At 38.0% G+C, this 13879-nt stretch overlaps 3 protein-coding genes and 1 pseudogene across 7 annotated transcripts; 3 read left to right on the plus strand and 1 right to left on the minus strand.

Moving 5' to 3' along the window:
* Nucleotides 1–186: 186 nt before the first annotated feature.
* Nucleotides 187–1731, plus strand: LOC126607736 (loganic acid O-methyltransferase-like; annotated as a pseudogene).
* A 3195-nt stretch (nt 1732–4926) lies between these two features.
* Nucleotides 4927–8006, plus strand: LOC126607471 (protein S-acyltransferase 11). Of its 2 annotated transcripts, none has more exons than XM_050275055.1 (4): nt 4927–5120; nt 6102–6291; nt 6776–7074; nt 7265–8006. In XM_050275055.1, exons 1-4 carry the CDS (start codon nt 5103–5105, stop codon nt 7769–7771), a joined length of 1014 nt encoding a protein of 337 aa, XP_050131012.1. In that variant the 5' UTR covers nt 4927–5102; the 3' UTR covers nt 7772–8006. The 2 variants fall into 2 exon arrangements, with proteins under 2 accessions (XP_050131012.1, XP_050131011.1); XM_050275054.1 differs by having other exon boundaries at nt 4928–5120; nt 6102–6324.
* Nucleotides 8007–8117: 111 nt separating this feature from the next.
* On the plus strand, nt 8118–9338 carry LOC126607473 (protein COFACTOR ASSEMBLY OF COMPLEX C SUBUNIT B CCB3, chloroplastic-like). Of its 4 annotated transcripts, none has more exons than XM_050275060.1 (3): nt 8119–8328; nt 8423–8472; nt 8726–9338. In XM_050275060.1, exons 1-3 carry the CDS (start codon nt 8286–8288, stop codon nt 9251–9253), a joined length of 621 nt encoding a protein of 206 aa, XP_050131017.1. In that variant the 5' UTR covers nt 8119–8285; the 3' UTR covers nt 9254–9338. The 4 variants fall into 4 exon arrangements, 3 of the variants coding, with proteins under 3 accessions (XP_050131015.1, XP_050131017.1, XP_050131016.1); XM_050275059.1 differs by having other exon boundaries at nt 8119–8327; nt 8419–8472; XR_007617615.1 differs by having other exon boundaries at nt 8269–8328; nt 8611–8867.
* A 341-nt stretch (nt 9339–9679) lies between these two features.
* Nucleotides 9680–13195, minus strand: LOC126607472 (anamorsin homolog). Its single transcript, XM_050275057.1, has 8 exons — nt 13028–13195; nt 12421–12538; nt 11422–11588; nt 11246–11344; nt 10514–10670; nt 10248–10381; nt 10078–10152; nt 9680–9994 (listed from the first exon to the last, which is right to left on the minus strand). The coding sequence occupies exons 1-8, from the start codon at nt 13028–13030 to the stop codon at nt 9956–9958; spliced, it is 792 nt and encodes a 263-aa protein (XP_050131014.1). The 5' UTR covers nt 13031–13195; the 3' UTR covers nt 9680–9955.
* Between the last annotated feature and the right edge of the window lie 684 nt (nt 13196–13879).

Here is a 13879-nt window from a genome sequence, read left to right on the forward strand (position 1 = left end):
CGTTAAGTGTGGCCATTTGGGGATCTGTTGAAATAAATGCAATACATGCAAGGGTTTTGATTTGGATTTATCCCCGAATTTTGGTAGATTATATTAGTTGATAATTATTATTTTTTTAGAACGATATTAGTCTATATTTTTAGTTTTGATTTCATGCATAATATTGCTTCGTCGTCCATCCGAGTGATGGCCAGCACGTCTTGGGTTTTTGTGTCCACTGGACATTTGGGGTAAGGGTGTCTCATTGCACTTCGTGCGACTTTTAATTTTTTACATTTGAATTCAAACATTGCAAGGTAATGTCTGTTTCCTCATTCAAAATTGCAAGCAGTTGAACTCTATACTCTCTCATCTTATCATGTATCTCTCATGGCAAGCTCATCTACCAGTTAATTAGTATGAACCGATTAAGTTGGGCTTCAGACTCGCCTTTCTCGTCTTAAGCCTAGCCAACCCAGCCCAAAATGATTTATTCATTAGTTGGGTCGTCGACCCACCACAACCAAATACCCGACTCGCAAGTTCATTTTCATTCGGCTTAATTCTAAGGCCATCTCCAATCAAAAGATGGCCAAAGGGCTCCATTTAACCTATAGCCCTGCAAGAAATTATACTTTAATGAATAGTGGCATACCTTATTTTATACGATATCAAATTTGGGATATTCAGTTGGACCAATCACTTTCTTTAGTGTCCAAAACATTATGGAAGCAATGAAACACAGGTACCAATCCTAGTGCATCTCCTCCCAAATGCCTGAATTCCAAGTATTCTTCAGTGATCACGTAGCCAGCAATTTCAACACCCTTTTCGCGTTTTTGCCTTCGGAAAGGCAGTACTTAGTAGCTGGCATGCCAGGATATTTCCATGGCCAGTTATTCCCCAAGTCCTCGCTCCATTTCGTGCATTCTTCGTATGCGGCTCATTGCCTCTTTAAGGTACCATAACAAGTGGTAGACAAGAACTCTCCGGCGTGGAACAAAGGGAAGATTTACTATACGACTTCCCCTGATGAAATAGTTGATGTTTATGCAGCTCAGTTTGGTAAAGACATGGCAGCATTCTTGGAAGCTAGGGTTAAAGAGCTTGTGGTAGGTGGAATGGTAGTGGTGATAATCACGCAAGCCATCCTAAATGGGATCCCTTAAGCTCGGATTCCAAATGGCATAATGTTTGATGTTATGGGCTCTACTCTTATGGAGATTGCCAAGGAAGTAAGTCAGTTAGCAACTCTTACGTGTTCAATTAGAAAGATTTAAGAGACGAGAATTAAGTCAATTGGTTATAGCAATGTGTTTGTCTTTTGTAACACATATAATTCCTCTATGTTTGTTTTGTATCACTCCACCTTGTAGGGAATGAGTAACGAATAAGAGGTGGACTCATTCAACATTCCAACATACAACACAACTCAAAAAGAGATGATGGAGCCGATTGAAAAAAATGGATGCTTTAACATACTGAGAATGGAGTCGACAAGCCCATGGTTAAAAATGGGTCATCTAAACAACAGACAGGGACTCATAATGCAGCTCAGAGCTGGGTTGGGGGGAGTTTTTAAAAGGCATTTTGGAAGTGAGATAACAGATCAAGTGTTTGATAGGGTTTATGAAAAAAATGGAGAACTTGTTCACCAAATAGAATCCAGATGTAAGGAAGGAACTCAGTTGTTTATTGCTCTCAAATGCAAATGAAGCAACACAAATATTGTGCCAACACTTTTTGTGTGGTTAGTTATACTTTTGCTTTGGTATATCTCTCTAATGTGGTATTTGTATTTTACTTTGTGCTTTGTGCTTTATGCTTTATGCTTTATGTTTTGTATCTCTCTCTAATAGCACTTATGCATTTGTTGCACCGGACTGTCCTGAACTGGACTAGCTGCAGGGACTAAGCTGGACTGGCTTGGACTAGACTAAGCTAGACTATCTTAGTGAAGCGTTTGATGCAGTGTCGGACTAACAAACTAAATAATAATTTTCTTTTCTTTTCTTTTTCTTTTTCTTGTTCCTTTTCTTTTTCTTTTTCCTTTTTCTCGAACACTCTTCCCTCTCATTTCTCTCAGTTTTTTTCAGAACTCTATCTCCTGAGCACTCTCTCCCTCTATTGAAAATAGGTTAGTTTTTCAGAAATCTCTCTCTTTAGGATTTGCAATTTGCGATTCGAATATGGGTTTCACGATTCGAAGGTTGATTTCGCACTTCCACCGAATCTGGGTTTTTTTTATTCCATCAAATTTGTGCAGATGTGTGGAAGACTGAGATGAAGCTGTGGTTGCAAATAGAAGTGGGCATTGACCATGGTTGTTCGCGTGCCAAGTTTTCTGTCTATGTCTACCGGCGAAGGCCCAGGCGTACTCGGAGGTGAACGGATGACGGCAAGAGTAGAGAAAGCAGAGAAGAGAGAGAGAGAGAGCACGACTTGATTCTAGGGTATTCGAGATTCAAAACGAGCGAACAAAGAGATGAAGAGTCTGGGTTCTCTGCTATTATGGGTTCTGGGTTGGTGGGTGTAGGCGATATTGGCGAAGCGAGCATACGAGGTCTTAGCAATCCCATGGTTTTTGGGGGGTCTCGCTAAGACCTCATAATGAAGGAGATAGTCCACGCGAGTCCCGATTTATCCCATTAAACTTAGTCCGTGTAAGTAACAAACACGGGACCACACTAGCGTGTAGTCCAGTCCAGTCCAGTCCAGTGAAGGTTAACGAGCCTAAACAAATGCCCCCTAGTGTAGCAAGGCCCTCCGGGGCAATAGGCAACTCAATCTTCTTAAATGAACAATAAATGCTCAAATGCATATTCATCCCTAGAATGAATAACCCAATTAATTCGTATTCAAATATTAGTATTTTTTATTTTATACAAAAAAAAAAAAGATAACTTTATTTTTAATACCAGATAATAAAAAAATATTGGTTGAAAGTATTTGAAAATATTGAAATGTAATGTAAAGTGGAAGAACATAGTCAGGTATTTATATAAAAAAATTATAATATTTTATTTTTTAATTTTTTAAAAAACTTTTTAATAATTTGAATTGTGGTTGATGTCTTGCGTTACATAGGCAAGGTGCTGGCCCAGGTGATTATTGGCTGACTCTTCCATCGGGCTTACTTTGAGTCTAATTGCTTGAGTGAAATTTGTATTTTACTTTATGCTTTATGCTTTACTTTTTTTAATAATTTTTTTTTTTGGTAACTTTTTAATAACTCAAATTGTGATTGACGTCAACCTTGTATCATATAGGTAGGGCGCTGGGTCATGCGATTATTGTCTGACTTCTCTATCTGGCTCGCATTTAGCTTGCTTGAGTGGGCTGTAGTATTTTGGGAGGGGCTAAAGTGGATTGGGTTGTCTATCCCCAAGGTAATAAGTAACGGTGAAGTTGCTTTAATGTGAAATTTGTATTTTACTTTATGCTTTGTGTTTAAGTTTTGTTCCTTTTGAGGACCCAAAACAACTATAAAAATAGGGAACTTTAACGAAAAGCTCACAATACTGTTTACTTTAACAAAAAATTACATTTTTACATTAAAAAGTCAATCATGGTACTATTCACTTTACCATTTATTTTGTCATTCTCGTTAAAACTCAAAGTTTTCAAGCCCTTTTCATTAGTTTTTCCTTTAAAAATATGGATGTGTTATCCACACATTTTTTTTTACTTCTCACACACTCCTTATTAATTTATGTCCTTTAATTTTATTCAATTCATCAAATCCAAGGGCCGAAAACTGGAAATGTGTGTAAAAAGTAAAAAGGGATGTGTGTATACTACACTCCTAAAAATAAAATGCTGAAACATACAAAAGTCACACAATCAATTTAAGAAAAATTAACAATTAGATTGAAATTCTTGAACAATAAATATAAAATTACGAACAAAAGTCGTACAAACAAGTTTTAGAAAATGACAACTTGATTGGCCTCAAGTAACTCATTCATTAGCGGGTGGAACTCAACTTGCCCTTAGAAACTAGCTTCTAAGGAAGTGGTACCCAATGGCTCTAAAACAATTCTTCGTATCATTTCAATTTTATTTGGATGCTCTCGAAAGGACATTCTTAGCCACTCTAGAATATGTTGTTTTTCAGTGTAAGACAATTTGACAAAGAGAGAATCACCATTTATAAATAGGGAACTTTAACGAAAAGCACCCGGTACTGTTCACTTTAACGAAAAACCACATTTTTACACTAAGGGGGGTGTATTCAATTAGGATTTTGAGGGATTTTAATTCTTTTAATGAATCTAAGGGTATTCAATCAGGAATTTAAGTGATTCTCTGAAATTCAATGTGTATTCAATCAAGATTTTAAGATAGTTTATGAAAATCCTTAGAAATCCGGGTGTATTCAATTAGAATTTTAAAGAAGTTTATAACATTCCAGGTGTATTCAATTAGAATTTGATTTTAAAGAATTTGAGAAAGTTGAGGAATTAGAGGGAATTGGAGAGATTTCGTAGTGTATTTTGAGCATCCACAAATCTCACCTCCCCCAAGAGATTTCGAGGGAATTGAATCAAAATTTTATATGGAATCTCTACAAATCAATTAAATTCCATAAAAATCCATGGATTTATAAATCCATTAAAATCTCCCAAATTCTCAATTGAATACACCCTCCTAAAAAGTCAATCCTGGTATTATTCACTTTACCCTTTATTTTGTCCTTATCATTAAAACTCAAAGTTTTCAAGCCATTTTCATTAGTTTTCATATATAAATAACCCAAATGAGTTGGGTGGACTTGATTTGGGCCCGATGATTGGCGCTACCCAAGTTTCAAAATTAAAGCCCAAATTTCAAAATCTGACCCAAAAAGGAAAATTGGGAGTCCAAAGCGGGTGAGGGGGTGGGTTCGGCTGGCCGGTCCGGAAATTGGATCCGGTCAAACGCGACAAGAAAACGATGACTTCGATTTGGCACTGAACATTCTCCAATCAATCAATAAAATATTGGTCGGTCTGTGAAATGTGAAATGGAGGACGAGCCCTTGAAATTGCAGAACTTGGATTCGATTCCGGTTCAGCTGCAATCACTTGACATTTTCAATCTCTGAATCCTCTGAAGCTGCTGCTCCAACGGCAATTCCAATCATGGCCGACTTGCCCAAGGTTAAACTCTTCTCTCGTCTCCCCTTGCTTTCTGTTATTTTCTTTTGTAATTTTGTCATTTTCTTCTTCTATCGGGGATGGTCGTACTTTGTGCAAAACTTAATCGGATTTTTTTGTTAGTAAATTCATCCTTTGTGTGTGTGTAGTTTAATCAGATAGTAATTGACCAAAACCCAATTGATTGGTCTGTTTCTGTTGCATTTTTCTGTACCTGTTCTTCATATTTATTGATTTTCCTCTTTTTCCAAAAGCTAAATGGTAATTGGATGCTGGAACCTGGAAGCGCCTAAGCTTATCTATCAGTTTATATATTTTAACTTGCCTTTTAGCCAAAAGAGTTATGAGATTGTCATACCTCCTCAATATGCTTATTGGCCGTAAATCATTTTAGTCATTTCGTGAAAAATTCTTATTAAGTGGAAGTATTGGTTTGACAAAAATACTCTTAAAAAGTGGTCATGTGGTAGTTCACAAGACATTTTAATGAGGATACTGACATATTTTTCACGAAATTCCAAAATGACTTATGATGGACAACCTCATGGACCACTTCTATCGATTTTCATTGTTAGCGACCAAAGGCCAGTCTTGGAGATCAATTTGGCTAAAATGCCTAATAGCCCTTTAACTTTTGTTTTAGTTGTTTTTAGACTGAGTACAATTGAATTGCTTGCCTGATTAATTGGTAAGTGTTTTTCTGTGAATATTGATTTGTTAAGTGTGCTTTTGCGTTTGAATGATTGACATTCATGTTGCAAGAAATAAGTTGTGCTAGATTAGTTGGTTTTCCATAAAACAGAGAAACTAATAATAGATTCGGTAGTTTAAAAAAAAAAAAAATAAGATTCGGTTGTCCGGCTGCGAATGTGTTGATGAAGAGCTGGGACATGTATATACCTGCTTTTAACACCTTTGATGGATCTTACTGGTTGTGCAAGTTTGTGTTGTTTTCTTGGTTGCTTACTTGTGGGTTACATATAGGAGCATTTCATAGCATCCATCAAGGAGGACTATGACGTCACGTGCTGGGGTTGTGGATTACACCTTCTTCTTCCGTCAAATGCTCCAATTTTCAAGTGTGGTTGGTGTGGAGCTTTAACAAATCAAAATGCGGGGAAACGTGAATGCAAGTACTTTTGGTTGAGACGCTTGCGGGATCGCTGCTTTGTTGGTATCCTGTTCATGTTTATGCTATTTGTGATATGTATGTACTCGTTGCTCGTATAATTCTTTTTGGAATCTCTCTCCATTTTGCTTGCACATTTGTTGACATTCACCCCTCCCAAATAATTAGGCATTATGTATCCTTAGTTTCACTGTTATATATTATCTTCTGTATGAAAATTTAATTGATCTATTGGAAATGGTCAAAAGATTTCCATGAAAGAAGATAAGAAAATTTACTTTAATTGCAAAATGTAAAACTGCAATGACAAGTTAATAGCTTCTTTTTGGGGATTGAGGAGCGTGTTACCAAATTTGCATTGTCTAGTATGTTCTACAGGTCGAGAAGATAGATTTTGCGTATGCAAGAGCTCATAAATCCCAAATTCAATGTATTTTTCCGTGTAGTATTTAAATTTGAAATAGGGCCAAACTACTTTTATGAGGTTTTTCTTTTATTTTTCATGTTGACATGTTTCCTTAAATTGCAGGTGGTGGAGTGTGGGCGATGTTCCCTGTTCTTTTCGGTATCAGCTATTTCCATGGAATTTTTCACTCCATCATTGCCTTCATGTTATCTGCAGCCACTGTTTATACATTCAGTTCTGCTTCATTTGCGTGTGCTGGAACTCCTCCATGCAGAGTGTGGGGAAGCTATCCAGCTGTGGGGAAAAGTGATCTCGATAATTATACCTTCTGTCACCAATGCTCAAAGCCAAAGTCGCCTAGCACTCATCATTGCCGGTCCTGTGGAAAGTGTATATTGGACATGGATCATCACTGCCCATTTGTGAGTGTTGTCATCTTCTTCCCAATTCGTAAATATGTTGGTCGTTTGTTTGACGGAATATCTTTTCTGTCTATTAAATGCATTACCTTTTAATCACTTGACTTCTAGGTATCAGTAAGACTTGGTAGATTTGGATTTGAGATCATAACACGCATACTAATAGCAATGTAACTGCATGATTTTGATGCAGATTGGGAATTGTGTTGGTGCAGCTAACCACCGACACTTCATTGCCTTACTCATATCAGTTGTCACTAGCACGTTCTATATTTCTATCATGGCTATATATGTGTGTTATCATATCTGGCCTTCCATAACCTACGAAGCCGAGGACCAGTTGCATGCCTTTGACAGTTATTCAGCTATAACAGCTATCCGTGAGATTATATATGGTTTGTTAAGATCTGCTGTCCTTTTATCCCCTAGAGGGCTTCTTCTGTTATATCTGTTTATTTCAAGTGTTTCGTTGGCGATAGGGTTAAGCATACTTCTGTGGCAGCAGCTGAGTTTTATTTACGAGGGAAAGACCTATTTGAATCATTTAAGTTCACAGGGAACTGATGAAGTTGGAGAGAAGGATTGCCAAAACCTCGTGCGTTTCTTTGCATTCCCGTATCCCTTGTCAAGATATCTTCCCCTCTGCTCTCGCTCAATTTTGCCAAGTTTGCAAAAGAAGACGCATAGACACAAGAAGTAAAAGAAGTACTCTACTTTCCTTTTCCTTTTCTTTTAGTCAATTTTTTAGGAGGGGGGCTTGATTTTACTTTCATGATAAGCAAGAGTTTGAAGGTTCGCGGGGTGTATACACCCCCATCCCTGAAGAGAAACTCCTTGTAGGGTTGGCGGTTGGAACACTTGTGGTTTTATCGAGTTATGGATAATCTGTATTATAAATTTAAATTAATTGGAGAAGATGAAACAATTTTGTTTAATTTTATTCACTGTTAGATGTTAGCTTACAGCAATGAGTTAGATAATGTTTGGATTTTTTTTTTTTGGGGGGGGGGGGGGGTTAGGGGGTGGGGGTTGTTGGTGGTGGGGAGTTAACCCAAAATATAGACGTTGCCGGTCACATGTTTAAAAGTGGACTTCCCCACCTCTCGTTTAAAGGATAACATTTCAGTTGCTCGTCCTCTCCTCCTCCCTCCCTCCCTCCCCCTCTCTCTCTCTCTCTCTCTCTCTCTCTCTCTCTCTCTCTCTCTCTCTCTCCGATGGCTGCCTGTTCTTATCTCCTCAACCATGTCCAGATTAAAGGTACCAATTAAAACTGGTTTTCGTTTTTCCGGTTTCAGAGTAGCTTTCTGTAAGATTTCATTATTTTGTGTTCTTGATTTCCATTTCGTTGTAGGATGGCCCTCCAGGATAAGGATATCCAAGCTTGGAAATCTCAGTCCTACTGTGAGTACCCCCGTTCTGTTTTTCCATTGCAAAATTTGAACTTTGCGAAATTTCTCGAAGCGAATAACTTCCGCGCGCACCCGTTTTCTCTTTATGCACGCTCATCGGCTCGTGTTTTGTTGCAAATTTAATCCAAAGTCAAGAAGAGTGCTAAGGAGAAAAAGTGGAGTGTGCGGAAATCGCTTCCCCTCTAAAATTGGCTCTGTTCAAACTCTATGCATATGATTTCAACAAACTCTCTCCAGTCTGTTAGGAAAGCTTCAAGGCAAGAAGTAAAAGGCAGCCAAAGCAAGGACTCATAATTGCACAATGTTCCTTCTGTTTGGTCCAAGTCGGAGCTCCTTCTGCTACCACTCTATTGTCATTGAAGCCATCGGATGAGATAGATGCGGTTTCAAACATTTTCCGCACTGGCGGCTCACCGGGCACATCACATAACGTCTCGAATCTAATGCACAACTTGGTGGTGGCAGATTTGGACCCTGCAACCGCGAAGCTAGCAATCGGGTTTCTGGGTCCATTTTTTTCGCTGTTTTCGTTTCTGTTCATAATAAGGATAGTCGTGTCCTGGTACCCAAAACTTCCGGTTGGGAAGTTCCCATATGTGATGGCTTATGCTCCCACAGAGCCGATTCTCATGGCAACCAGAAAGGTGATCCCGCCGTTAGGCGGTGTGGACGTAACGCCGGTGGTGTGGTTCGGATTGATTAGCTTCCTAAATGAGATATTAGTATGTCCTCAAGGCCTTCTTGTCCTCCTCTCTCAACAACTTAGTAGCTAATACATGCGAGATTTAGTCGTGTGCGAATAGGGAAGTGTAATTTTTTGTGGAAGAGTGAATAATAAACTTCATCGTTGTCTGCGTATATGGTTTCTTATGGCTTCACTATTATCTTCATTTCAGTACTTGAAAGAAAAGTTGTGGAAAATATCGGATTGAGATCCACTTCAGATCTCACATTTTAGAGTCTGTTGACCGAACAATTCAGACCGTTCAATTTAAACCCTGTGTTCCCTATTAACCTATCCTATTGAGCTTCACACGTAATATCTCTCGGACGCCAAGATTTCTCATGAACGCTTACTGGACTCCGGAGAGGATCTCCATCCGAAAATGTCTGCTCACGGACTCTCAGGAAATGTCGGAAATTCAGCATGTGAAAGAGAAGAAAAGTAGTCGCGTGAGCTAATGCATTGCAGCAGAAGGTACATAACAAGTTTCTGATTATTATCTGGAATAAGCACTGTTGCTTTGGAAATCGAAGACAAACATAAACCTAGGAAACAAATTTATCCGACGGTAATACGACATTGACAACATGGACCAAACTAAGGACACACGGTCAAATTCTGAACCAGAATTTATGTTTTGATCCAGAGAGAGCGACCCAAAAGTTCATATATCCGAAGCGCGGTAACTTGAGCAAAGAATACCATCAACACATAGCACCATTCAGATGTATCTGAAGAAGGCGGTTCTAGTCTAGATGTCTGCTGTAAGGAAGTTCGCTGACAGTGATACCTGGAAAGGAGATGAACGTTAGCCCGAGTGCCAGAGAGAGCAAGAGAGGGAGCGAGGGATTGATTTTGAATCCAAGAAAATACCTTCTCGCCGGGTTTGAATGGAGGAAGACCTTTAAAAGGACATGTAGTGCATCGAAAAGCATCCCCTAGTCCACACTGCAGATTGTAATTTTCAAAGCAAAGTAAACAAAACTGAACAGAGAAATAAAAATACATTAAAAAGCAGATGGATGAAAAACTAGAGGACATACACTGCCACATTGCGACTTGAAATTGCTCAAATCTACTGTGGAGCCTAACTTCTCTACTTTCTGCTCTTCTTCAGCTCTCCCACAAGTGCAGTTTTTACAAGCTTTCCTTGTGCTTCCAACTTCGCAATCACTAGCTGCACAAGCACAGTGTTTGGTACATGGTTAAAAGAACACAAAAATTACAGTTGATCCCCAAAAGAATCTCATGAGGCCGACAAACAATGAAGATAATTCAAAAAAGCATAATTTGGACCATGATGTCTTACAAAGCAGCTGGGGTTTCTTCAAGTCCTCTTCTGTTAGTAAACTATCCTCGTCAATGAGATCTGACTCATCATTGATCTGAATTTTTGGTAAATTTTTTGTGGTCTTTTTTAAGGCAAAGGATGAACCAATCTTCCAAGAAGGCCTTTTAGCCTTGACCTACAAAAAAGAACAAAATTAAGGTTCGAATGACTAATTTTTAGCTGTCGCAAATCATATCCCATGATAAATGCACATGATCCAAATTACAAATTTTATTAAAAGCATCCATCCACAAATAAAATCTATTGATACAGTTATTGTGAACCAAAATATTCTTTTCATTCTTGTGAAATTATGAAATGCTAGAGTAATCGGAAAAATCAGAGATAACAATGGAACATTCATCGGATGCTATACTCATGTGCTACAAAAAAAACAGAAGTACTGCAGTGCAAAAGCCTTGGGCAATTCAGACATAGGGAGATTGATGAGGTGGGTAGATTAGATTCAATTAAACGCCTACAAGAAATTAAATGGAGAATATAGTGCTAGACAGGATTAAATTGCAGGAGAAACTTCACAAGTAGGATCCTATCTAGATCCTGATAATGGTCCATGTAGCAACTCCAAACAGTTGGTAATAAGGCCGAAGTGAGTTGAATCGAGATTTGTGTTATTGAATTAACATGCAAGGGGGAGGATAGGGAATTTAGAAATCTATACCAATGGATACTAGTAACACTGAAACTTACCCCAAAAGATAGCTCAGATGGTAAACTTGATTTCACTTGAAGAGCTTTTGCTTCTAGAAAACCAGACAATAGTAACTTGCGCTCAAGAACGGAGGTGGTCTGCAAGAGAACCCAAGTAAGATTTCTCATTCATGCCAAAACAAAATCTATAATGTCACAATGTCAACATTAATGACCTTATCTGTTTCCCCTGTCGAAGCATCGGATATCTTGTAAATTAGGACTGTTCCACCAGGCTTCAAGACTCTTGAGACTTCCCCTAACAACTGCTCATTTGGAAATTCAATCGATCTACAAAGAGTAAACACAATGTCCACAGAGGAAGACCCCACCGGCAGCTGATCTGTCATGTCATATATCAAAACAAAATGAGATGAACACTATATTTTTGGCTACTACGTAAACTGTGCACATGACAAACTAGTGCGAAATAAAAATAAATAGCTAATCCCAGACCGGTAGATCCAACAAAAAAACTAAGCAATTGATCTTGAGATGCTATATAATGCTGCCCCTGGACCAGAGCCGGCCTTGAGGGTGTGCAACAGGTGCTACCGCACAGGGCCCCGATTCGGAAGGGCCCCTAAATTTTCATTACATTACATGTATACATATGCATATAAAATATATTAGATGCAAAAAATAATCTTATCTATGGTTCTAGCGCAAGCGGTTTAGCTCTTCTTTCTTATAGCCCATGTGCTGGGTTCGAATCCCAATGATATTGTTTTGTTATATTTTAAGCTTTTGCAAATTTGTAAACAGGAGATAACAAAAAGGCATCCAAAGTGTATCGAACTCGGGACCTTTGAAGGTAAGGAAAAACACCTGGCTGATCAAACAACGTATTTTTGTTGCAGTAACTTGTAATATTTTAGTTTTATAGATGAAAAAATTGAAAAAAATAATAATAAACAAATATAACATTAAAAAAAATGAAGGGCCTCGATCTAAGTTTTGCTCAGGGCCGCTCAATACTCAGGGCCAGCCCTGCCCTGGACCATAAACTAAGCAGAACTGATACAAAACGAAATATCAGACTTCCGGACATGAATCTTGTTCATAAGCAGCGATAGAATCAAGCAAAGTTTTGTAACCCATGGACACATATTGAATGGCATTACGGGAGAATAGAGACAACTACATTAAATCACAAAAATGAATAAGAAACTTACTTGAAGAAGACAGAGTGACAATTTGAGGTTCAGACTTTTCGGTCCCGAGCTCCCTTAATGCATCAAAAACTAGACTAACAGGTAGAACCCCATAATCTGTAAATGCCAGAACAGATCCCTGCAGAAATGAAGTCAATAATTTTAGTGGGTTACATCCTCTTTCCCATATGAAATTATTAGGCAAAAAAAAAAAAAAAAAAAAAAGCTTAGTTCTTCAAATTTTTGAGGCTGAAGAACAAATAACAACAGCTGACACAAACACAAAATAAAATTGATAAAAGGACAATTATTTTGACAAATAATTAAGTCAGGTTCTTCATCCTCAAATTAAAAAAAATAAAATAAAAAATTATGCAATCAGATTCAAAATGGTCGATTAAAATCTGCTTAAAAGTACTCAATTTTTTCACCACATGAGTTAAAAGTATTCAACTTTCGTCTTCCATTTTTCCCTTTCAGTTTTCTGAGCAGCCAAACGGTTCGCAGGAAAAAATTCGCAGTAATTGAAAAATCGCTAACAAACGCATTGCAATAAGATCTAAGCAAGCAATTGCAGAACAAGGAAACAAATTGAGAACTGAAAAAAGAAAAGACCAGAGAAACTGACCATGGCGTCGAAGGAGGAACAGATCTTCAAGCCCTAAAAGCAAAAACGCAGCGTACCGGTTCTTCTACAGTCAGCCAACAATGTCCCGTGCTTCTACTGTATTTGTGAGCTGCCGACTTCCTTTTTCTCTCTTTTGCGTTCGGCAATTTGGTGGGCTGCGTGGGAAGAATAAGGGCAGTATTTATTTAAAAGGAATACGTGGGCGATGGAGTATGACGGTGGCACACGATGTATGACGTGTACACCGAAGCGTGGGGATCTTGAGCTGGCCACACTTGACCGCGCGTGGAGCTGTTGTCTCGCTGACCTGTGTTAGGGTCTACAGGGGAAATTTGAAGGAAAGAGATCGTCTCCGGATCTCTTCCTTCAAAGCCCACCCATCAAGCGATCTAGGCTTTTAAATTTTGATTCAACGATTAAAAATTATTATAACTTTTAAATTTTTTACTACCTGCTTTTTTCTTGTGTATTTAATTTAGTGTCCACACATGTTTTTATCTCTCATCTCTCCTCTAATTTATGACTGTCAAATTGAATAAATATAATAAGATCAATGGACAAAAATTAAATTTTTGACTGTTGGATCGAATAAATTAAATAAGTTCAATAACCAAAAATAAATAAAATTGTGGAAAGTAAAAGGGGCCTATTTAATTTTGTTTTGGTCTAGGGTTTATTTCTTATTTTATGCGTAGCAGGTGGTGTACTTGTTACATGCAAATTTGATTTCCGCGTTGTATAGTGCAAGGGAAACAAAAACTACATAGAAATGGGTGAACTACCGAAATTTGTCTCTGGCATTTAATCTGAGAAATTAGATTATAACAAAATGATATTGTGACTGTATTTTAA

The sequence above is a fragment of the Malus sylvestris genome, chromosome 16, assembly GCF_916048215.2.
Source record: "Malus sylvestris chromosome 16, drMalSylv7.2, whole genome shotgun sequence".
NCBI lineage: Eukaryota > Viridiplantae > Streptophyta > Magnoliopsida > Rosales > Rosaceae > Malus > Malus sylvestris.